Source organism: Gopherus evgoodei, unplaced genomic scaffold (genome assembly GCF_007399415.2).
Source record: "Gopherus evgoodei ecotype Sinaloan lineage unplaced genomic scaffold, rGopEvg1_v1.p scaffold_38_arrow_ctg1, whole genome shotgun sequence".
Lineage (NCBI taxonomy): Eukaryota > Metazoa > Chordata > Testudines > Testudinidae > Gopherus > Gopherus evgoodei.
Genome location: NW_022060059.1, coordinates 1,850,515 through 1,875,141, shown reverse-complemented (window position 1 = coordinate 1,875,141; position 24,627 = coordinate 1,850,515). Strand labels below are relative to the sequence as shown.

The window sequence follows — 24,627 nt, the reverse complement described above, 5'->3', positions numbered from 1 at the left end:
GAGATGCTCCATTTAATGAATACAAGAGACAAGCCACGAAGTGCCGAGCAGACACTGAATAGGACTAAACTATGTACATAATAGTTTTTTGCCTTTTGTTTCATAATAAATTTTATTTATATAAACCTTTTGCTGATTTTTAAAGTGTCACATAATGTAAACAGGACAGGTGAAATATTATCATGTAAAGCAACCATAAACACATGAAAAGACCTAGGTTTACAATTTATGATTAAAACTCTACTATCTACACAACATACATAGACATAAAATGTAAAAACTTAAATATCTTAGAAACAGTAGCCAATCAGTTGTTTTAATTGTCGTATTTGAATTCAGCACATCAAAATACATAATAAATATCACATTTTATCTCTGAAGCAGACGACTTCTCAAAAATTGTAGACCAGTGTAATCGTTTCAGCAACATATTATTAAGCACAACTGTTTAGTAGCATTTAACCACCACCTTATATAGATATATTTCTTTTCTTTTGAATAATTTAAGCTGCTTTTACCTCATCATGCACTTCTGGCTCTGTATCTGTCGGCCACTCATCACACACCAGAGAGGTGATCTTGTATGTCCCTGACTTGGTTATCTGTCAAAAAAACAAAAAAATCATTTTTAAGAGCATAAATGTAATAATTTTTTCACAACTGGTAAAGCTTTCTCTTGCTTTTACCATAACAGTGCTGCCATCTTTCCATGACTTGGGGTCCAACAGTTGGTTCTCGACATCGCTATCCTTCAACCATCCCTCGGTTGCCATGTCCTTGCCACTTAAAAAACAAAAATATTTAACCACAAATATTTATAAAACATTTGTAATTTTTCATCAATTTGTTATAAAAAGGGCCTTACCTCCAGGGCTGGCTCCAGGCACCAGCCCAGCAAGCAGGTGCTCAACCGAGAGTGGCAGAAAATCTGGCTCTTTGGCGGCAATTCGGTGGCGGGTCCTCACTCCCTCTCAAAGTGAAGGACCAGCTGCCGAATTGCCGCCGAAGACTGAAGAAGCGGCGGTAGTGGCTCAGATCGCGATTGTGGCTTTTTTTTTCGCTGCTTGGGGCGGCAAAAACCCTGGAGCCAGCCCTGCTTACCTCTGCCTTCAAGTCTACTTCCTCCAAAGCCGGCAACAATTTTTTTCACACACTATCCTTTTCCTCTTTTACAACTGGCAGTGACTCCATAAAGGCTTCCTGTTTCTTGGGTTCAATTTCAGGATGAAATGCTGGGTTTGGCAACAGGTCTTCCTCTTTAGCAAAATAAGTATAAATGGGTCTTTCTCTTCTGAACACGAGCTGGGGCACCCACAGGCAATTCTGGCTTCTTGACATCTGTAGGCATCTTGTAAAAGGCATAGCCATTGCGTCTAGGCTACCAATTTTAAAACTGCGGTCACAAAAACATGTGGTTTTATACACACAGTCAAATGCTCATTGGCTAGAGTTTTTCAAATAATCCGTTTCTGAAGGACACTTGTTTTAAAATCTTGGTATGAAAGGATTGGTTCGAAAAGTGCATTCTGTAAAACAGCTAGGGATTGGTCCACTGAAGGCGGGACTAGCTCGCAATGTTTGCCACCCAGAATAGCTATTATTTCACTACCAACGGTTGCTGGTGTAGGAGGTTTTGCTCTGCATGTGTTCAGTAACACAGCCTCTCTTATTGCCTTTTTTTTTGATTCTCTAAAACCTTTTTTTCCTTTGCCCTGTGCTTATTTTTTCCTCTCTTTCATAGGAGATTAGGGTTGGAAGAGACCTCAGGAGGTCATCTAGTCCAACCCCCTGCTCAAAGCAGGACCAATCCCCAGACAGATTTTTACCCCAGTTCCCTAAATGGCCCCCTCAAGGATTGAATCACAACCCTGGGTTTAGCAGGCTAGTGCTCAAACCACTGAGCTATCCCTCCCTCCTTCCCTATTATTTAAAAATCATTTCTCCTTACTAAATCTAACCAAACAACCTTTCTTTTCTTTAACAATCTTTCTTTCCTTTTTCCCTCTAAACCTAACCAAAGCTTTCTTTACTAATCTTTAAGCTCTCTCATGTTATTCTTTAAACATTTTTTCTCTAAACAATCAGCCAAATGTATCAAAGCACAAGCATGCAACATTCTCCCTATTCAAACATTAAAAAAAACTATATATTTTTCAAAATGGCCGATGTCGCCAAACCTCGATACCAACGGAAATGGGAATGGAGGGTGGGATATAAGCCCTAAAGGGGGGCGTTGAAACCTGTAAAAAATACATGGTGATGAATACTATTGAGGTATATACTACTACTTGTGTAGCATTGGGTATGCATTGAACACGTGGCATTGGGTATGCATTGAACTTTGATACTGTATTAACCTTGCAGAAGTCAATGCAAAAGAGGGTGGTTCCATCAGGTTTAGGGACAAATACCATGGGGCTTTTTCAGTCTGAATATAATGGGTTATTGGTGAATCTGCCCTGGTTGGGTCAAGAAAACAGAAGAGAAGGCAGTGATCAGTTTTTGAGCCTGACTTCTCTGCTCCAGGGTAAGGTTGTCACCAACCGTGTTGTCATTGGTAATTTATATAATATATCTTGTATATTTGTTAAAATGTCGCAAACTGAAAAGTGTAAAGTAGGTAAAAATGAACTAAATTATATCATTTTTACTTATTTACACTGAATATATTTCTCTCCTTTAGAAGGACCACTCTGTTCCATAACTTAATGTATAATTCCAGACCTGGAATGACTGTTTGCCTTGATATAACTTCCTTCTGATGTCCAGAACATTGATGTGCAGAACTGGGTTTGAATTTCAGCTGGGATAAAATGTGAAGACCAAAATTTGAGACTGGAGCTTCAGTAAGGCTACCTTATTCTTTAACATAAGTATTTAGTTTACCATGATAACAGAATCCCAGCATATAATACTGTTACCAGAATTGCCTGTTACTTTGGGGTATACTAATTTATTAGGGTTACTCTTCTGGGTGGGGCAGGTCTGTAATTCTTTTAATGTACTGTTTGTGTCACTTGTGTTCTCATACGGAGCTCTTCTTCTCCCTGCTGCAAGTTCACTCCCAATGGAGCTATCCTGCAGGACCTAGGTTCCCCAGGGCTGGGCTCTTCCAGACCCAGAATCACACACACACACACACACACACACACACACACACACACACACACACACACACACACACACACACACACACACACACACACACACACATTAACAGATCGTGTCAGAGAGGACTGGGTTAATCAGCACTCCCAAGCAGACCCCTTATATGTCCCTGGACTCAGTAGGCTGGGTCGAGCAGTATTTCCAAGCTGTCACCATCATAGGCCCTTGGATTCAGCAGGCTAGGTTGAACAGCACCTCCAAGCTGTCACCCAGTCTGTGAAAGAAACTTATTGAAACATCTCTGAGGGTGATATTTTACCTGTATTCAGTTTTATTACTGTATTAGGCTTAGATTTATGCGTTTTATTCTATTTTACTTGGTAATTCACTTTGTTCTGTCTGCTATTACTTGGAACCACTTAAATCCTACTTTCTGTATTTAATAAAATCAGTTTTTTACTTATTAATTAACCCACAATATGTATTAATACCTGGGGAAGCAAACAACTGTGCATATCTCTCTATCAGTGTTGTAGAGGGCGAACAATTTATGAGTTTACTCTTCATAAGCTTTATACAGGGTAAAACTGATTTATTTCGGGTTTAGATCCCCTTGGGAGTTGGGCATCTGAGTGTTAAAGACGAGCACACTTCTGTGAGTTGCTTTCAGTTAAGTCTGCAACTCTGGGGCAAGTGGTTCAGACCCTGGGTCTGTGTTGGAGTGGACTGGCATGTCTGGCTCAGCAAGATAGGGTACTGGATTCTCAGGCTGGCAGGGAAAACGGGCAGAAGTTGTCTTGGCACATCAGTTGGCAGTTCCCAAGGGGGTTTCTGTGATCCAATCGTCACACCTACTTCCACATTACTATTATTATGATAGTGATCTACTTGTTGAGCAAACCCCACAGGATTTTTGGACACTGCAGAGATCTTTAGCTTAGGTATGAGGAACATTGCTGCGGAGTGAATGAGGAAGCCAAAAAACACCTATAAGGGGGAGAGAGAGAAGCAACCAGCTTAAACATGAAAATTATTTTTTGCCAGGTAATAACCACAGGGGAGCCAAACAAACAAAACAGTTATAATATTAAATATAACTTAAATTTGATTATAAAAGTAAAGTTTAGAAAACTAAAACTGATCAACACAAGTCAGGGATAGAAGGCTATACCGAGAGTGAGCGAGCTGGGTTCTCACCACTCCGTGAAGCTTGAATCGATCAGGGTTCCCAGGTGGTGGTGGTCGCTGAGGGTCCGGAGTGCTGGAGACAGGCAGAGCCCCCAGCACGATCAGTCAGGAGAAGATGAAGTCCCAGTGGAACTGATGCAGATTTTGGACCCAGGCATCAGAACACTTACTTGAGTATGGGTAGAGTTTTTTCTAGGAAAACAACAATGGTTCAAGGGAGAACACTAGATTTGTTTATGGGTAAACCAAAGTTGTTTTGTTCAAGCTAGACAATAGGAACTGATCATTCCTGGCTATGTGTGGTGTTCCTTGGTGGGAGCTCACAATGCAATTAGGAAGCTTCACTATTTTGGATACCAATAAAGGATTAATTACAATTGGTCTGATAACTACTGAGCTGGGTGTGTGCAGGTGTGGGTTCATTAACATCTGGAGCAGAGATCCCCCATCATGCAGTGCTTCCCTGCTGTTATATCCTTGGGGGCAGCTGGTTTAGGACGAAATCACTTGAGGCGAGAGAGCAGACAGCTAACAAAGCTACCATTTATTTACAGACATGGAGCTCACCTAACCGGCCGAAGCTGGCTGGGCTTTCCCCTAATAATCTAACTCAGTTGTCATAGGAACAAAAACCATGCAGGGCTGGCGGTCGCCTAGGGCGCCAGGATTTGAGGGGGCGGCATTTTGCCACTCTCGGCGGCAATTCGGCGGTGGGGGGTCCTTCCGCGCTCCGGGTCTTTGGCAGCAATTCTGCGGCGGGTCCTTCACTCACTCTGGGACCCGCCACTGAAGTGCCCCGAAGACCAGGAGCGCGGAAGGACCCCCCCCGCTGCAGAATTGCCGCCAACGACCGGGAGCACGGAAAGACTCCTGCCTAGGGCGCCACAAACCCTGGCGCCGCTCCTGAAACCATGACAACCAAATACACAACACCTGCTTTTCTGGTTCCGGAGTTCCGTGAGGTTCTTGCATTAGAATCTCTGTTCTCCATTCTGTATGCTAATGAAGATGCCTTCCTGTTCCATCTTCGATGCAAATGAGGCTAGGGGAGTTTCCTTAATCCTGTCACCCTTATCCCAGTGGTTAAGTTGTGTCTCCCACTGCCTCTTCATTGCCTTTTGTAAGTCTTTCTTCTGATCAGTTTTGGTTCAAGCAGAGGCCGAGGGGGAGGGGGGGAGGAGGAAAGGTCTTTCATGAGTCAGACAGGCTGGGTACTGTACCCTGGTTCCTCAAGAACACAGAGCTGATGTAATTTATCACGATAACAGGATCCCAGCGTATAATACAGCTTTGCTGTTCAGGTCAAGATGCTGCATTGGGTCCATCTCAATCAAAGGGCTAGGCTGCCTTCATGGCGGGGATCTCTCATTTTGCAGCCCTTAGTCACACTTTTGCAGGAAACATGCATGTGACTACTCCAACTCTTGCATTTTGTGTGCAATCCTTGAGTTTAGATAACTCTTCAATGTGCCCCTTAGACAAGAAACCCACCAAACCTTGAATAACTAGTTTCAGGTAGGCTTCAGTGTATCCTGTGCGTTGTATTATGAGACTGGACTCTACTGGCACCTAGATACTTGAGGGGGGATGGGGGATTCTGCGAATGTCATAAATGTAAAGATATTGTCTGTCCAGTAGAGACTAAACTCCTCCAGTCTGCTGAGATTGGGGATAGAGACCCTGGTTTTGTTATATGCTATACAGTACCTAGTATACTAAATAGTAAATCCTTAAATAGAGAACCTTGTAAGTGTTTAATTTACTGCAATAACCTCCCCCGCCCCCTTGAAGTTTTCTGTCTAATTAACAAACAAACCATCGGATCCCTTTTGATTGACTTCTTACATAGATGGGACCCGTTTCATTATTAAAAACTACCCCAGGATAATTGTTGTTACCAGGAATACTGCGGGTCTTCTTGCATAAAAGGGATGGAGTAGCGGGTTTTGGCGGGAGGGTGAGGACGGATCTGAGTTTACTTTTAACCCTTCAGTGTAAGATTATGTTGCCTTCCTTACGGGTAGCCTCGACTCCCCTCCCTAGTGTGTGGGGCTGGCGCTGACGCAACACGCGGGAGGCGGCGCTGGGAGTGCCCATTGGCGCAGGGCGGAGGAGGCTGGGCAGAGCCCGGCGGTAGCCTCAGCCTCAACATCCAAGGGGAGGCGGAGGCAGGCTCGGCAGCAGCGGCAGGTGCTTCGGCGGCGGTGCTCTCCCTGGAGCCCGGCAGGCCGACGTGCGGCAGGATGCTGGAGATCCAGCTGGACGATGGCGGCGTTGGAGGGTACCCGGGGGACGATTACTGCTCGGGCTCGGTGATGTCGGAGCGGGTGTCAGGCCTGGCCAGCAGCATCTACCGCGAGTTCGAGCGGCTCATCCGCTGCTACGACGAAGAGGTGGTGAAGGAACTGATGCCGCTGGTGGTGACGGTGCTGGAGAACCTGGACTCGGTGCTCACAGACAACCAGGAGCACGAGGTGGAGCTGGAGCTGCTGCGGGAGGACAACGAGCAGCTGCTCACGCAGTACGAGCGCGAGAAGGCGCTGCGCAAGCAGGCCGAGGAGGTGAGCCTGGGCCGCTGCTTGCCCACCGCCTGCGGGCCGGGCCGCGCCGGCCACCCACTCGGAGCGGGGGAGGGCTCTGCGCCAGCAGCTGGGGGATGCCTCCAGGGATCGGGATGGGAATGGCCTGCGCCAAGACGCCGCCCTAGTCAGGGAGCCCACACTCCCTTATCCTCGGTACCCGGCCATCTCTGGGGGGCAGCCAGGCGCCTGCCGAGACCGCAGCCAGGGTCTCTCGCATCCCCAGCGCGACACGACCTCCTTTCCCAGGGACCCCCCCCCGGGCATCCCGAATTCTTCGCCCCGCAGCTGGGGGCTGACTCAGCCAGTTTGCTCCTCCCATCCTAGGACTCCGTTTTCGGCCCCAGTACAGCTGGGATGGGCGAAGAGGGGATGGGGGCCAATTACTCTTTGAGGAGCATAGCGCCATAGCGCAAAGGCATCTGGCATGTTCTGGTACCAGGAGCGGGATGTCATTGCTGCATCTAGGGTGGGAACTCTCGTTTGTAAACATTAAAGAGGAGCCAGGAGCTCAAGTTGCTCGTTGTGGGGCAGTGCTGTAAATGGTTGGGGTGATGCAAGTGGAGCTCCTTGGATTTCATTCTTGCCTGAGCCACTCAAAGGGATTGACAGCTCTGAGGTTTGGTTTAGGGTGAGGTGACTTGATCATTTGGGTGTATTGTCAGTCTTTTAACAGTCGGCTTGTTGTTGTGTCATATCGGGTGAGTCCTATATTATAGGGGGCAGAACTGTTCTGTGGACTGACCATAGGCAAGGCAGGGATAAATCTTTTCTCTTATGTCGGCCGGCCCTGGTTCCTATCTCCATTAAGTCAAATGTTAGACTGTTAAAGTGTCTTCATTCCAATCTCTAATAGTGATTCTCCTCCCTGCCCCTCACATCACATTAACATACAATATGGACAGACGTAGGGGGGTGAAGGCAGGACAGGGAAAAGCAATGGTGATTGTAAGGAAGCTTGACATGCAGTGGGAAGACTTAATAATTCTGAAATATCTTTCTACAAGAACACCTTGTTCTACAGCTAGGGTTCTATCAATGTGTGGCATACATGATGTATTTTTAAGTGTTGTCTCTTAGCTGTGATTAGATATACTCCTGATTGCATTGTTCCAGAGCCATAAACGTTCTTGACAGCTGTGACCTTACATTCCCTGCAAACATATCCTGGAGATTTTACTTTTCTTGAAGTGAGATAAGATCAAACAGAAAATGGTATTTTCCTTTGTTCCCAAATCTAGGATTTTATTGTGTATGTAGGCAGTATCCATTGAAGATAAGTATGAAAGTAAACAAAGTTGAGAGGTCAGCATTTGATGAAGCTTCCCTGTTGTTAAAATAATTGTTGCCAATTTAAAAGCAAGAAAGAGGAGAATAAACTACGAAAAAAAGTAACTGGGGTTCTGTGAATTTGAAGAATTTAATTTAAAAAATGACAACAACAAAAGAAACCACTTGGAACATATGCTGCTAATATTTGTTTCTGATTAGAACAAATAATTTTTAAAAATCAGTTTACTTTTTATACTTCACTCAATTTGGTTTGACAGTGGTAGTCCATGTGACTTCGTTAGGCTGGTGCACTAGCAGGCTACACACTGCTGGTAATGTTTGGAAATGCTTTTAAATCTAAACAATAAGCTGTTAATTTGAAATAAAAACAACCTTCTCAAGATATTAGTCTCTAATTCCATGGATTTATTTTTACCAGACCTACACTTTGGGCTTTAATAACATGGCTTCTGCAATCCAAAAATGTAAGGTTTGCTGGCTGTCAGCTCCACTCTTATCTTACTCATGTCTAGTGCAGTGCAATTAAGTTGATGGGGAACAGCCTGGAAGTAGCTCATGAGAGGGCTGGTCCAGACTGGGGGGGGGAAATCGATCTTAGATACGCAACTTCAGCTACGTGAATAATGTAGCTGAAGTCGAATATCTAAGATCGGATTGCTCACCCGTCCAGACGGCGCGGGATCGATGTCCGCGGCTCTCCGTGTCGATTCCGGAACTCCGTTCGGGTTGATGGAGTTCCGGAATCGATATAAGCGCGCTCGGGGATCGATATATCGCGTCTAGATTAGACGCGATATATCGATCCCCGAGCAATCGATTTTAACCCACCTATACGGCGGGTAGTCTGGACGTACCCAGAGAGACAATCACTTGGCTGAAAGAGGAGCAAAATTCCTTGATCACTAAGGGTATGTCTATACTACGGGATTATTCCGATTTTACATAAACCAGTTTTGTAAAAGAGATTGTATAAAGTCGAGTGCACGCGGCCACACTAAGCACATTAATTCGGTGGTGTGTGTCCATGGTCCGAGGCTAGCGTCGATTTCTGGAGCGTTGCACTGTGGGTAGTGATCCCATAGTTCCCGCAGTGTCCCCCGCCCATTGGAATTCTGGGTTGAGACCCCAATGCATGATAGTGCAAAAACAGTGTCGCAGGTGATTCTGGGTAAATGTCGTCACTCATTCCTTCCTCCGTGAAAGCAACGGCAGACAATCATTTCACGCCCTTTTTCCCTGGATTGCCCTGGCAGACGCCATAGCATGGCAACCATGGAGCCTGTTCAGCTTTTTTTTACTGTCACTATATGTCTTCTGGATGTTGCTAACAGATGTGGTACTGCAGTGCTGCACAGCAGCATTCATTTGACTTTGCAAGATAGCAGAGACGGTTATCAGTTGTTCTGTACCGTCTGTCATGCCATTGTAAATTTGGTGATGAGATGATGGTTATCAGTCGTTCTGTACCATCTGCTGCTGTCATGGGTGCCACTGGCTGAGGTCGGCCGGGGGTGCAAAGACCAAAATGGGAATGAGTCCCCGAGTCAATCCCTCCTTTATGGTATCAAAAAATAGAGTCAGTCTTGCCTAGAGTATGGTGCAAGTGTGCTAGAGAACCAGGGTACCAGAGAGCACAGCCGCTCCATGTCAGATCCCATAGAAATGATGATCTACATGCCATTCTAGGGGGTGCCCATGCAACAATCCCACCTGTTGCTTCCCTGCTCCCCCAACCCTCCTGGGCTACCGTTGTAGTGTCCCCCCATTTGTGTGATGAAGTAATAAAGAATGCAGGAATAAGAAACAGTGACTTGTTACTGAGATGAAATGAGGGGGAGGCAGCCTTCAGCTGCTATGATAGTCCAGGCAGGACATTAAACGGTGTGGGGGAGAGGAGCCCAGCATCCCGCTGCTATGATAGTCCAGGCAGTACAGAATCTTTTCTTTACACATGAAAGGGAGGGAGCTAATGGAGCTCAGCCCCCAGTTGCTATGATGCAGACAGTTACCAGCCGTTCTGTACCATTGACTGGGAATGACTGGGAGTCATTCCTATTTTTACCCAGGCGCCCCCGGCCGACCCCACCTGAGGCCAGCCAGGAGCACTCGCGGGCTGATGATGACGATGGATAGCAGTCATATTGTACCATCTGCCACCGGGGAGGGGAGGGGAGAGAATACTGCTGTTCGCTGCCGCAGCATCGCGTCTACCAGCAGCATGCAGTAGACATAGGGTGACATTGAAAAAAGTCAAGAAATGATTTTTTTCCCTTTTCTTTTACAGGGTAGAGGGGGGTAAATTAATGAGATATACCCTGAACCACCCTGGACAATGTGTTTGACCCTACAGGCATTGGGAGCTCAGCCAAGAATGCAAATACTTTTTGGAGACTGCTGGGGACTGTGGGATAGGTGAAGTCCTCAGAAATCCCCTCCCTCCCTCCATGAGCATCCATTTGATTCTTTGGCTTTCCGTTATGCTTGTCACGCAGCACTGTGCTGTGGACTCAGTATCATAGTCTGGAGATTTTTTTCAAATGCTTTGGCATTTTGTCTTCTGGAACGGAGCTCTGATAGAACAGATTTGTCTCCCCATACAGCAGTCAGATCCAGTATCTCCCGCACGGTCCATGCTGGAGCTCTTTTTGGATTTGGGACTGCATTGCCACCCATGCTGATCAGAGCTCCATGCTGGGCAAACAGGAAATGAAATTCAAAAGTTCGCGGGGCTTTTCCTGTCTACCTGGCCAGTGCATCTGAGTTCAGATTGCTGTCCAGAGCGGTCACAGTGGTGCACTGTGGGATACCACCAGGAGGCCAATACCATCGATTTGCGGTCACACTAACCCTAATCTGATATGGTAATACTGATTTCAGCGCTACTCCTCTCGTTGGGGAGGAGTACAGAAACCGATTTAAAGAGCCCTTTATATCGCTATAAAGGGCCTCGTTGTGTGGACAGGTGCAGCATTAAATCGGTTTAACGCTGCTAAAATTGGTTTAAACGCGTAGTGTAGACCAGGCCTAAGATGCAACAGGATCCCAGGAGGGAAAGAATAGCTCACTTCCACACCTCCCTCTTGCTGCTTGTGCTCCTGCCACTAATAATTCCAAGAGTGGCTCCTCAGCTTTCACAGGCTCATCCAGGCACTTCAAGGGGTTGTGGAGCCTTTTGAAACAGCAATCTCTGAGCTGTAAGGAATGAAATCCACACAGTTGCATTGGCCCTCTTTCTCCCCCACAACAGTCAAGTGATTGTCCCTTAATTAACCCAAGATCGCGTTGATTATTTTTTACCATTTTGTAGATTAAGAATCAAAAAAGGATTGAGAGTCATTGACCTAGAGTCTGATTTGATAAGTTACCAGTGAGAGGATACTTAATGCCTATGATTCTTGAATTCAAGGATGATATATAGCATATGGAATATTTAATTATGAATATCCTTCTTGTAGTGTTGAAAGTACGCAGCTCTGACAAATCTTAAATTTGGTTTGGGTGTTGTATTTTGATGATTTCCAGACTGTATTTAAGCTCCTGAAGCTGTTCCTGGCTTTACTGATTTTGTTCCGGATATCCTGGCTTTTCCACCATCCTGGCTGATGGTGCTGCCCAAGTATGTGACTGTTTCTACATTGGTGAGAACATAATCCTCTATCCATACTGGTGATGATGAGGCAATATTAAAGGTCATGATATCTGTCGTATTGTGGCTGATTTTCAGTCCAATTTGCTGGCTGATTGCATTGAGTTGAGTTGAGGTTTTTTTGTATATGGTATTGGGTATGTGATAGGAGAGCGACATCATCTGTGAAGTCCAGGTCTTCAAGGGATGAAGTGCAGAATTCTGGGGAATGAGAAAGTATGACATGTCCAAACTGTCTTCATTCCATACAACCTGCCTCAAAAAAATCCTCCGTAATCTTTTGGCCCAGAACAATCTCAAACCAAGATTTATTGACACAGTGCAGCCAAGAGGATCTGAGCACCATCATTGCCAGGGAGCGTTGGAAATGGATCGGTTATGTGCTTCGGATGGAAACTAATTCCATCACCAGAGTAGCAATAAGATAAACACCTGAAGGCAAGCGAAAATGAGGCTGTCTGAAAACAGCATGGCGAAGAGTGGTGGAAGCCAAGCTGAAAAACCTGAGGCACAGCTGGGGAACAATTGAAGGACTTTCCAGAAACAGACAGGAGTGGAGAAGCTTTGTCTCTGCCCTAAACGTCAGAGGCATAATGGGGACATGATGATGATCCTTCTTGTTCTCCTTTACAGTCATTCCAGATACATCTCAACCTTGTACATATGACTAGGAGACTCCTTGTCAAATACTAAATTGTGCAGCCTAGAGTAAATGAATCAAAGCAATAGTCCTTTGTTTTGATAGTTTAGCTTCAATTATCTATTAATATAATTGGTTTTTATAAATGCACGTAGTGGTTGAAAAATGAGTCTGAGTAACTCGAGGCTTCGCTGGGTGGGATACTTCTTATTAAAGCTTTTCAAGGTGGAGAGAGAGTTTCACTCTTGATTTATAAAATAGGAAATGATGTCCATAAATCTAATATTTTGGAATGGTTGTGACACAATCACTATTGAAAGTACAGTAATTATGATCAAGGGGAATACAGGAACTAATTTATGGTCTGATCCTCAACCATTGAAGTCAAAGGGAGTTTGCTTTTGATTTATTGGGCGTGGGAGGATAAGGTTTAGTTTATACTAAGTCACTGCAAGCCAATGGAATGTCAATAGCTGGTTTCCTGGCAGGAAGAATAGAGAAAGCAACCATAGCAGGATGTTTTTTCCTAGGTTAAAAAAATTGCTTATGATAACGATTCTCTGTCATTCTTATGCATGACTGAATGAAAATGAAAAATTCTTTTAAGAGAGAATTGCAACAAATAGAGCAGTAGAAACCAGGTTTATTATAAGAACAAACCAAAAGAAATCCTTCTCCCTTCTCCTAACAAATAGTTTGCATAGGGTAGACAGTCCTTCCTTACCACTGTTTCCTTCAACCTACTTCCCAAACACTCTTTACTAGGAAGTGTAGCCAATGACGGGTTACTTGAGCTGCAGTGGTAAAGGTCATTGAGTTTTATGGAGAATTTTACTGTGAAAAAAGCAGTCATAGAGTGTCAAAAGTAAAAATCACTTGTTTTTTCACATGGCTGGCCATTACATTGCAGTGTGCACAATAACTGGAGGAAGTCAGTAGCTCATAATGTATTTAGCATAGTTTTAGATATGCCAAAAGAAAGTTTAGTGCCATTGTCTTAAATCAGAGAAAACTGAAATGTTAAGAGCTATAAACATGGTGGGCAAGAACTTCTTGTTAAGAGGTTGTAACATGAATCTGCTAATGTGAGCTGCCCTGTCACATTAAATGGCAGGGTTGTTCTCAGGGAAGTGGGTTGAGTCCCAGTCTTGACTTATCTCTGTATATTAATACCAATTAAAACTGTTAAATTGTCATTGAGATTTTGGGGGTGGGAGGGATAAAGTTCTGACCTGTTAATTTTTCTGTAGTCTCATGTCAAAAAGCCTCTTGGTTCTAAGTATTTTTGATCACTTTATGAAGATGAAATTAACTAAAATCAGATGGATGTTATGCTGGGATACGTAAATAATGCATCATGCTCCTTCTGTTAACTATGACAGCAGTACCAACCAACCTTATTATCAGTGCTGTGGTAACAGAAAATGATGGCACACCAACAAGACTTTCTTGGCATAATGTGTAGACTGAAGTTGTTAAACTACTTGAATGTCACCTCCATTCAAGACATCATAAAAATAGTTTTCCTTTTGTATGAGAACACTTCCATTCTCAGTCTAAGAGGATATTATGGACATGAGTTTTTAAAATATTTGCCAAAAGCTAAACAGACCTTCACTTTCAATTGCATTACAAGGATTTAGATATAGATTGATTCATTTTTTGTTTTACTTGTCCTGAAATGGGAAGTGGAAGCTCCCCAATAAATAGATAGGAAAACAGAAGCTTCAATGAAATTAAGCAGTGTTGGCAATTCTTGCGATTTTTGTGGCTCAATTTACAATATTTGGTGGTATTCTTAAAATCCTATCTGCTGGAGTTGAGTGATTACATGGCAATCCCAGTTTATTTATTTATTTACTTGTAAGTTAAGGCCAAGTTTCAGGAGCTCATGAGGTTGTGGAGAAAAGCTTTTACATGTGACCTCTAGACTAGAGGCTTAAAAAAACAGAAGGCAAATACAAAACCCCTCCAATTTAATTATTTTAATCTCATGAGTTTTTGAGGCTGCCTAATGATTGTCAAATGCTTGGGATTGACATTGCTGCTGTAAGTACCTCTGCTGTACTGCCCCAGGGTATGCTAGGAAGACTCTTTTCTTCCTTCTGTTGAAAAGCACCGTGGTCCCGGAAAAGTGCTGCATTTGAACACTGCTCATTTCTACATTGAAATAAGTAGGACCTGTACAGATCACATTTGGACCCTCAATGTGTGTTTTATATATTTTTTATATATATATCCAAAGAGATGGGGTCATAGAATCATAGAATATCAGGATTGGAAGGGACCTCAGGAGGTCATCTAGTCCAATCCCCTGCTCAAAGCAGGACCAATTCCCAACTAAATCATCCCAGCCAGGGCTTTGTCAAGCCTGACCTTAAAAACCTCTAAGGAAGGAGATTCCATCACTTCCTTAGGTAACCCATTCCAGTGCTTCACCACTCTCTTAGTGAAAAAGTTCTTCCTAATATCCAACGTAAACCTCCCCCGCTGCAACTTGAGACCATTAGTCCTTGTTCTGTCATCGGGTACCACTGAGAATAGTCTAGATCCATCCTCTTTGGAACCCCCTTTCAGGTAGTTGAAAGCAGCTATCAAATCCCCCCTCATCCTTCTCTTCTACAGACTAAACAATCCCAGTTCCCTCAGCCTCTCCTCATAAGTCATGTGCTCCAGCCCTCTAATAATTTTTGTTGCCCTCCACTGGACTCTTTCCAATTTTTCCACATCCTTCTTGTAGTGTGGGGCCCAAAACTGGACTCAGTACTCCAGATGAGGCCTCACCAATGTTGAATAGAGGGGAATGATCACATCCCTCGATCTGCTGGCAGTGCCCTTACTTATACAGCCCAAAATGCCATTAGGCTTCTTGGCAGCAGCTTCTTGTCCACTGTAATCCTCAGATCCTTTTCTGCAGAACTGCTTCCTAGCCATTCGGTCCCTAGTCTGTAACAGTGGATGGGATTCTTCCTTCCTAAGTGCAGGACTGAAAATAAACTAGTCTCTGGGCAATGGCTGTGCTGAGAGAAATATGAACAAATAGCATGAATCCTAAAGACATACTATTGAGACAAGCTGGGGGAGGTAATAGTTTTTATTTGACCAGCTTCTGTTGGTGAGAGAGACAAGCTTTCATGCTACTCAGATTTCGTCCAATAGAAGTTATTACCTCATCCACCTTGTGTCTAATATCCTGGGACCAACATGGCTGCAACACTGCATATAAAGATTTATACTAGATCATTCATGTTCTTTCACTTTTAATCTTTTTAAACTATGTCCCCCACTTAATTTTACAGTTTGGTATGAACTTTAAGTATCTCATACTAAAGAAAAATGTATGCATTAGTATCAAAATTATATCATCATGGAGTTACTTCATCCTGCTTTTAGAGTGTTGGCCAACTTTGTTGGGTGTAAGTCTTCTCCCTAGAAAAGTGCTTGGAACTGAGGGCTTGGAAAGCAAGAATGTTTCCTAACGTGTTTAAGGAAGAGAGGATATCATAACTCCATCTTTTCCTTATACTGGTTAAAGCCACTTGAACTGCATAGAATAGAACTCAGACTGGCACATATCAATAATAGATCTAACTTTCCAGGAAAAGCTTTTATGATCTGCTCTCTTGACTGAAGTTCAAGGTCTATAAGCAGCATCCATTGGAAAATTGCCACCAAAAAAAATCCATTTTGATTTTAAATGAGCCATCTCAGCAATTGTGTCTTTGTATTTCTGAACAATAAAGTTCCCTTTTTGTTTAATCAAACTTCCAGGCTGCTACATTTGAAAGGTTTTGTTTGCATTAGCTAAACAAGGATTAGTTTAATCCTTTGCTTTTAACTTTAGGAGTCAGGCTTGAAATACCTGCTGAAAACTCAGTATTTGTATGGTGCATTACATGCCCTTTAACTCACTCCCAGAAACGTTCTCCCAGCCAAGTTTCTCCAAGTTTCAAAAATTTCTCCTACTTTCAAAGCCCCTCTTAGATCTGACACTGGAGCTGGTGAGGACTGCTCCAGTGTGGGCCTGTGATGTGACATTTTCCCTTCTATTAGCCTTTGAGCCTGTTAACAAGTTGATTTTAAAATATAGTAGCTTCCAGTGGGCTATATTTGAGACCTTCTCTTGACTTCTTGTGTGTGTTTCTATGCTCTGATCTCCTCAACCTTTATAAGGGTCTAGGATGGCGATTGAATGAGCCTTCGCAGGGCTTGCCACTAATATGTAACCCTTATGCATCTGGCTACCATTCCTTCCTAGTTCCCACAGCCAATAAAAATATTAATTTTCCGATGTGTGTTGTTGTAATTTTAGGTAGCCACCATTTAGGATTTTCCCCATCCTCCTCTTTCTTTCTAAAAAACAAACACTTCGGCTATTGAATATTTTATTCTTATGTGATGTTTTTTGATATTTCAATTTGTTTGTTTCTAAATGTTTGTGGGGAAAAATATAAATGTATCGTTAAATTCTGTTGGAGACTGGCCTATGGTTACTATAGGCCAGATTATCAAAGATATTTAGGTGCCTTAAGATACGAATAGGCTCTTAGTGCAATTTTCAGAAGTGCCTAAGCAAGTTGACAGCTTTTGAAAATCCCACTAGGCTCTTATCAACATCTATAGGTGCCTAAATACCTTTTGAAATATGGCTCTACCTGCCCTGTTGAGGGATGCTTTTAAACACTGTCTTCCCTATCCCCACACACTAATTTTCTTGTAAGGTGTCTAGGAGACAGTAAAAAGTTTGTCTATCAGATTGCAGCTATGCTGTGTACTCAAGGATCTATTTCTCTCCCTTCTGACTTTTTTTTCTTAATTGTCTGTTTTTTTTTCCTGTCTTGGTGATATGAATCTGACAGTCTAGGAAATAACTTACTCTTTTCCCACCCTGCAATCTGACCTCAGAAATAGTTGCTTGGTGGAAATTTCTGCAGATTGGTGATGATCTCATACCACAAAAGAAGAAAAACATTCTAGCAGACTCTAGATAAAAAGAGACTCGGCCCATCATACTATACTAATAACTATGTACGGTTCCCTTTATATTCTTCAGACCCCTATTCAGCTGCTCCTGATGGTTGCAGGCATTGACATGAGTGAAAATGAATAGGTGAAACGGGTGCATTGAATTTCACCCACTCAGTGAGCAGCCAAAGCTCTGTGTTTATACTGTCTTTTGAGTTCTTTTGTTAAATGGTATTGTTTTTAATATCTTTTTAGTCTTTAAACAGGGTAGCTACTGATCCTGGAAATTTCTAGGAAAAGACTGAGAAATTTCTCTGAGACTATTTTTTTTTCCTGCTGAATGTATAAATATTAAATTTCTCAGTTACGACACTTTCCATCTGACTTGTTAGAGACTTCAAACGTAAGCAGATTTTGTGACCTGCCCCTTCAACTAATCAGAAATAAAACTGAATATGACTGAGTGGCTATAATGCGATGGTATAAAAAATTCCAAGTGTTGGTCAGGTATTTAACATAGTATCTACCTAGTCTGTCCCTCTTGTCAGAACTGTATTTGGTTTAGAGCTGATGATTATGTTATGATTACAATTCAATACTGAATTCAATAAATACAATATGATTCAATTAAAAAAAAATAGTTCCCTGGAAATCCTGCAATTTCTAATTCAGACCTCAGTAAACATTCAGTGGAGGTAAAATGTTTCATTTTCCCCTTTCATCCAACTTATGTTGTGGGCATGTAAGAGTAGTAACCATTCCCTTCAGCAATAACATAGAGTCAATAGTGTGATACCAACATCAGATCGTCTGTTGCGTTAATGTCAGTTACCTTTTGCTTTTTTTCTTCTTTATCCAGGGTGAAACAAAGCAATCAAACTATTTCCTCTTCTTCCTCAAAAGATCATAGAATCATAGAATATTAGGGTTGGAAGAGACCTCAGGAGGTCATCTAGTCCAAGCCTCTGCTGAAAGCAGGACCAACACCAACTAAATCATCCCAGCCCAGACTTTGTCAAGCTGGGCCTTAAAAACCTCTAAGGATGGAGATTCTACCACCTCCTTAGGTAACCCATTCCAGTGCTTCACCACCCTCCTCGTGAAATAGTGTTTCCTGATAGCCAACCTAGACCTCCCCCACTGCAACTTGAGACCATTGCTTCCTGTTCTGTCATCTGCCACCACTGAGAACAGCCGAGCTCCATCTTCTTTGGAACCTCCCTTCAGGTGGTTGAAGGATGCTATCAAATCCCCCCTCACTCTTCTGCAGACTAAATAACTCCAATTCCCACAGCCTCTCCTCATAAGTCATGTGCCCCAGCCCCCTGATCATTTTAATTGCCCTCTGCCGGACTCTCTCCAATTTGTCCACATCCCTTCTGTATTAGGGGGACCAAAACTGGATGGCTTACTCCAGATGTGGCCTCACTAGTGCCGAATATTGGGGAATAATCACTTCCCTTGATTTGCTGATACAGCCAAATATGCCATTGGCCTTCTTGGCAACGAGGGTACACTGCTGACTCTCATCCAGCTTCTCATCCACTGTAATCCTCAGGTCCTTTTATGCAGAACTGCTGCTTAGCCAGTCAGTCCCCAGCCTGTAGTGGTGCATGGGATTCTTTCTTCCTAAGTGCAGGACTCTGCACTTGTCCGTGTTGAACCTCATCAGATTTCTTTTGGGTCAATCCTCCAATTTGTTTAGGTCACTCTGGACCCTATCACTACCCTCCAGCATATCTACCTCTCCTCTCAGTTTAGTGTCATCTGCAAACTTGCTGAGGATGCAATTAATCCCATCATCCAAATCATTAATAAAGATGTTGAACAATACTGGCCCCAGGACCAACCCCTGGGGCATTCCACTTGATACTGGCTGCCAACTAGACATCGAGCTGTTGATCACTACCCATTGAGCCCGATGCAGTGATGTTACTCAGCTGAAAGTAAATAAAACAAGATATGCTCTCCCGTCTGTGAGGACAGGTGTGGGGGCAGGTTACTGACTTAAGGATTGTCTGGAGCAGCACTGGAAGATGCAGCTTTTAAATTGCTTCCGTTCCTCCTTTCTCGTCTGTCTGCTTGAGGTGAATGGAGAGATCACCTAAAGCAGTTTGGGAGCAACATCTACCCTCTCCAACTCTCCATTATGTGTTTCAAGTACCTGACTTGGGGCTTGGCTACACTTGCAGGTGTGCAGCTGTCATAAACAGATAATTAAGGGTTAATGTCTCTTTTACCTGTAAAGGGTTAAGAAACTCAGTGAACCTGGCTGACACCTGACCAGAGGACCAATCAGGGGACAAGATACTTTCAAATCTTGTTGGAGGGAAGTCTTTGTTTGTGCTGTTTGTGTTGTTCGTTGTTCGCTCTTGGGGCTAAGAGGGACCAGACATGCACCCAGGTTTTCTCCAATCTTTCTGAATCAGTCTCTCATGTTTCAAAATAGTAAGTACTAGCTAGAAAAGGTGGATTAGTCTTATGTTTGTTTTCTTAACTTGTAAATGTGTATTTTGCTGGAAGGATTTTTACCTCTGTTTGCTATAACTTTGAACCTCAGGCTGGGCGGGGGGAAGTCCCTCTAGTCTATATGAATCTGAATACCCTGTAAGCATTTTACACCCTGATTTTACAGAGATAATTTTTACTTTTTCTTTCTTTTATTAAAAGCTTTCTTTTTTAAGAACCTGATTGATTTTTTTCCCCTTGTTTAAGACCCAAGGGGATTGGGTCTGAACTCACCAGGGATTGGTGGGGGGAAGCTGGTGGGGGGGAAGGTTAATTCCTCTCTGTTTCAAGATCCAAGGAGTTTGGATCAGTGTAGCCTCTCAGGGTAACCCAGGGAGGTGAAAGTCTGGGAAGGGGAAAGAAGGGGGAATGGTACATTTCTCCTTGTTTTAAGACCCAAGGGGTTTGGGTCTTGGGTTCCCCAGGGAAGGTTTTGGGGGAACAGAAAGTGTGCCAAACACTATATTTTGGCTGGTGGCAGCATTATCAGATCTAAGCTAGAAATTAAGCTTAGAAGGGTCCATGCAGGTCCCCACTTTTTGGATGCTAAAGTTCAAAGTGGGGGAAAAAACCCTTGACATGGTGGCACAGCGGTGGGATTAAAAACCAAAAGCCAGTAGGATTTTTTTTTCTCTCCTTTCTGGCTGCTTGGAAAGCAGGCTAGAGGGGATTGTTTTTAAGAACCAAAGCGAGTGAGTTTTTTTCTCTCTCCTTTCTGGCTGCTCGGAAGCCACCCTGAGGGCAGAGGTGTTAAGTTTTTTAACAAGGGTCTTTGTAAAAGGAGGTTCGAGCTGTGAGCCAGCAGACAGCCAGCAGAAGGCATTTACAAGTGAATTGTTTTTTCTTTCTTTCTAGCTCTTGGGCATAGCTAGTTAGAAAATCTCTGTTAACCAAGCAGTCAGTAAGCTGCAGAGGGGGCAGTCAGCACAAGAAAGCAGGAACAATGAGTTCCAAGGAAGCCATTAAACAGGAACGGACAAGGCTAGAAGCAACAGAGAGAAACAGCGAACAACACAAACGGCACAAACAAAGACTTCTCTCCACCAAGATTTGAAAGTATCTTGTCTCCCGATTGGTCCTCTGGTCAGGTGTCAGCCAGGTTCACTGAGCTTCTTAACCCTTTACAGGTAAAAGAGACATTAACCCTTAACTATCTGTTTATGACAGCAGCGCTGGGAGTTACAGCTGTCTTTGTACAGCTGTGTAGGGAAAGCACTGCAGTGTGACCACATTGACAGCTACCAGCGCTGCAGCGTGACCACATTTGCAGCGGTGTTGGGAATGGTGCATTATGGGCAGCTATTCCACAGAGCACCTCACCCCATTTTGGCGCCGTGGGTTGTGGGAAGGGGATGGGAGGATGCGGGTCATTCTGCTTCCTGTCCCAATGCCCCGTGATGCATCGCTTCACATCCCAGCAGTCCCTGTTTTTCTGTGCACATTTGGCGCCATTGTGACTCTCCCAACGGTTTCTGTGCAGCGCTATTTCTGTGGCAAATGGAGCCCAAACTGCTGAGGAATATGCTAACGAATCTCGCCAGCACATCACGTTTGGCAGTTGAGCTATTCCTTGAGCTCCAAAGTGATGAGGAGTCCGATGATGATAGCGAGTCGCCTGACGCATACAACACGACATTGCTTGTGGCATTCATGGAAATGATCAGCACCGTGGAACGCTGCTTTTAGGCTCGGGAGACAAGCACTGAGTGGTGGGATCACATCGTCATGGAAGCCTGGGATGATGAGCAGTGGCTGCAGATCTTTTGGATGAGAAAAGCCACTTCCATGTGACTGTGTGCTGAGCTCGCCCCCACCCTGCGGCGCAAGGACATGAGATTGAGAGCTGCCCTGCCGGTGGAGAAGTGGGTGGCTATTGCAGTCTGGAAGCTGGCAACTCCAGACAGCTACCGATCAGTCGCGAACCAGTGTGGAGTGGGAAAGTTGACTGTTGGAATCATTTTGATGCAAGAAGTTTGCAGGGCCATTAATCGCATCCTGCTAAGAACTGTGACTCTGGGGAACGTGCAGGACATTGTGGATGGCTTTGCACAAATGGGTTTCCCTAACTGTGGAGGGGCGATAGATGGGACGCATATTCCTATTCTGGCACCACCCCACCTAGCATCCGAGTACGTTAATCAGAAGAGGTATTTCTCTATGGTTCTCCAGGCACTTGTGGATCACCGTGGGTGTTTCATTGACATTAACACAGGCTGGCCTGGAAAGGTGCATGATGCACCCATCTTTCGGAACACTGGCCTGTTCTGGAAGATGCAGGCAGGGACTTTTTCCCCAGACCGGAAGATCACAGTAGGGGATGTTGAAATGCCCATTGTGATCCTTGGAGACCCTGCTTACCCGTTAATGCCTTGGCTCATGAAACTGTATACAGGGAAGCTTGACAGGAGCAAGGACTGGTTCAACCACAGGCTGAGCCGGTGCCGAATGACTGTGGAGTGTGCTTTTGGCTGTTTAAAAGGGCGCTGGTGATCTCTGTATGGGGGAAGCTAGACCTGGGGGAAAGCAGCATCCCTGCAGTTATATCCGCGTGCTGTACCCTCCATAATATTTGTGAAGGGAAGGGTGAAACATTCAGTCAGGCATGGACCTCCGAGGTTCAATGCCTGGAGGCTGAATTTGCACAGCCAGAGAGCAGGGCTACTAGAGAGGCCCAACACAGGGCTTCAAGGATTAGGGATGCCTTGAGGGAGGAATTTGAGGCTGAAAACCAACAGTAATGTTTGGTGCCTTGCACGGGTGTGAAGTGCAGTGGTTACAATGTTAGTAGGAATCTGTTTTTCCTAAGCTGATTTGTAGTGCCTGTTTCTTTCCTGGGCTAAGGTATATTTGACTTTCTGCAATAATAAAGACTGTTTTCAAAGCCAAGAATTCATTTATTGAAAAGAAAATAACTTTATTGACAGACACACAACATTTTGGGAACCTGAAAGGACGGGGGGTGTGGTGGGGAACTGTACAGTCACAGGTTTGAATATGTCCTGTCTGGAGTGCTGTGCAATGAGTGCTGCACTTCAGGATGCTTATACTTTATGGTGATGGGGACTGAGTGCAGAGGGTAAGGGTCGTAGTTCTCAGGGCTGGTTGCTGAACGTACAGGTGTTGGAGGCAGCTGGTGGAGGTAAGAACCTGGATGCTGGGGAAGAGGGTTTGAAGCTGACATTGGGGCACAAGGGAAAGAGCTTTGGGACCGGGGGGTTGGCGTGGTAGTGCTCTGCCTGCATGGCTGCGAGTGCCTGGATAGAGTCCACTTGGCGCGCCAGAATGCTTATCAGCTGCTTTGTGCTTTTCTTCCTGGCCGCTGCATTTCTCTGGTGGATCCAGCTTTCCCTTTCCCTCTCCCTCCAGTCCTGCAGTTTTTTATTCTCTCTGGCAGAGTGATCCATAACTGCTTGTAGCAAGTCGTCTTTGCTTTTTAGCAGCTTCTTCCGCAGGTTTTGGAGTCTTTGAGCTGTTGATAACACGGGCAGCTGAGAAATCAAGGTCGCTTGAGGAAAGGCAAAAAAGGCAACAGTTAACAGAGGCAGCATTGTTTATATCTCTGACAGTTATTCCCACACAGTGAAGGAGTTTATAGTCTTCACTTTAGCATAATTTTCCCATACCAAAGAGAGTGCACATAACCCACAGGAGCCCCGAAATGGTGAGTAAGGGGGACTGATTGCTTCAGGGCTGTGCAGGGATTTCTGTGCACTGGGGAAAGCAAACAGCTGAAGGGGGCACCTACACTGAACACTCTCCCAACATTTTCCACAGGAGTTGATCTTGGAAGATATCTCACTGCTGTGGGTCACCTGGGAAAGGGGAATGATTGCTTCAGGGCTGTGCAGGGGCTTCTGTGCATTAGGGAAAGCAAACAGCTGAAGGGAGCACCTACACTGAACACTCTCCCAACATTTTCCACAGGAGTTGATCCTGGAAATTATATCTTGCTGCTGCGGGTCACCTGGGAAGAGTGGGAGGTTCTTCTACAGCAATGCGGATTCCGCCCTGGCCCCTATGCAGCTTGCCTGTGTGCAGCAATGGTCTCCCCACCCCTCGCGGCACAGTGGCGCGGACGCGTTAGCCTGACTGGGAGAAGGACCGCAGTGGCTCTCCCTATAAACTTGCGCAAGTGCATTGCCCACACTCTGGCTGAAACTTTTGAAGAGATTACCGAGGCCGATTACCGCGAAGTGATAGACTACATCAATGGGCTATTCCACATCTAGGCATGCATGCATGCAGCCCTAACCCTCCCTTCTCTCCCGAAACATTTCCATCCTGAAAATAAAAGCTGCTTCCTGGGAACCCGCCCCTCTGCTTGTCCTTCACCAAGTACCGGCTGCTGCGACTGGCTACCTTCCTCCTGGCTTGAGAAGAGCTCCTGGCTGCATGCCTCCTGGGACTCCGGGGTATCTCCCCCCACTCCAGTACCCTCACTCTCGCTTTCCTCCTCCCCCACCTCCCCTTACCTCTCCCCCCCCCCGCTCTGAAGTGTCCATCGTGGTCCTCGGATTGGTGGTGGGGTCACCCCCAAGTATCGCGTCCAGCTCTTTGTAAAAATGGCAGGTTGTGGGGGCAGCACCAAAGCGGCGATTTCCCTCACGGGATTTGCAATAGGCACTCCACAGCTCCTTCACTTTAATCCTGCACTGCACCGCGTCCCGGTCGTGGCCCCTTTCCAGCATGGCCCTTGATAA

The 24,627-nt window shown here is 44.7% G+C and overlaps 1 protein-coding gene across 23 annotated transcripts in view; it reads left to right on the top strand.

Annotated features, from left to right (window-relative positions):
- The first annotated feature begins 6,445 nt into the window (after positions 1-6,445).
- The window catches only part of MAPK8IP3 (mitogen-activated protein kinase 8 interacting protein 3), a 175,464-nt gene continuing 157,282 nt past the window's right edge, over positions 6,446-24,627 (top strand). For all 23 annotated transcript variants that reach the window (XM_030545661.1, XM_030545658.1, XM_030545660.1 and 20 more), the window contains exon 1: positions 6,446-6,857. In XM_030545661.1, the coding sequence (XP_030401521.1) occupies positions 6,540-6,857 (318 nt within the window). In that variant the 5' untranslated portion in view covers positions 6,446-6,539. The remainder of the gene's footprint in view (positions 6,858-24,627) is intronic.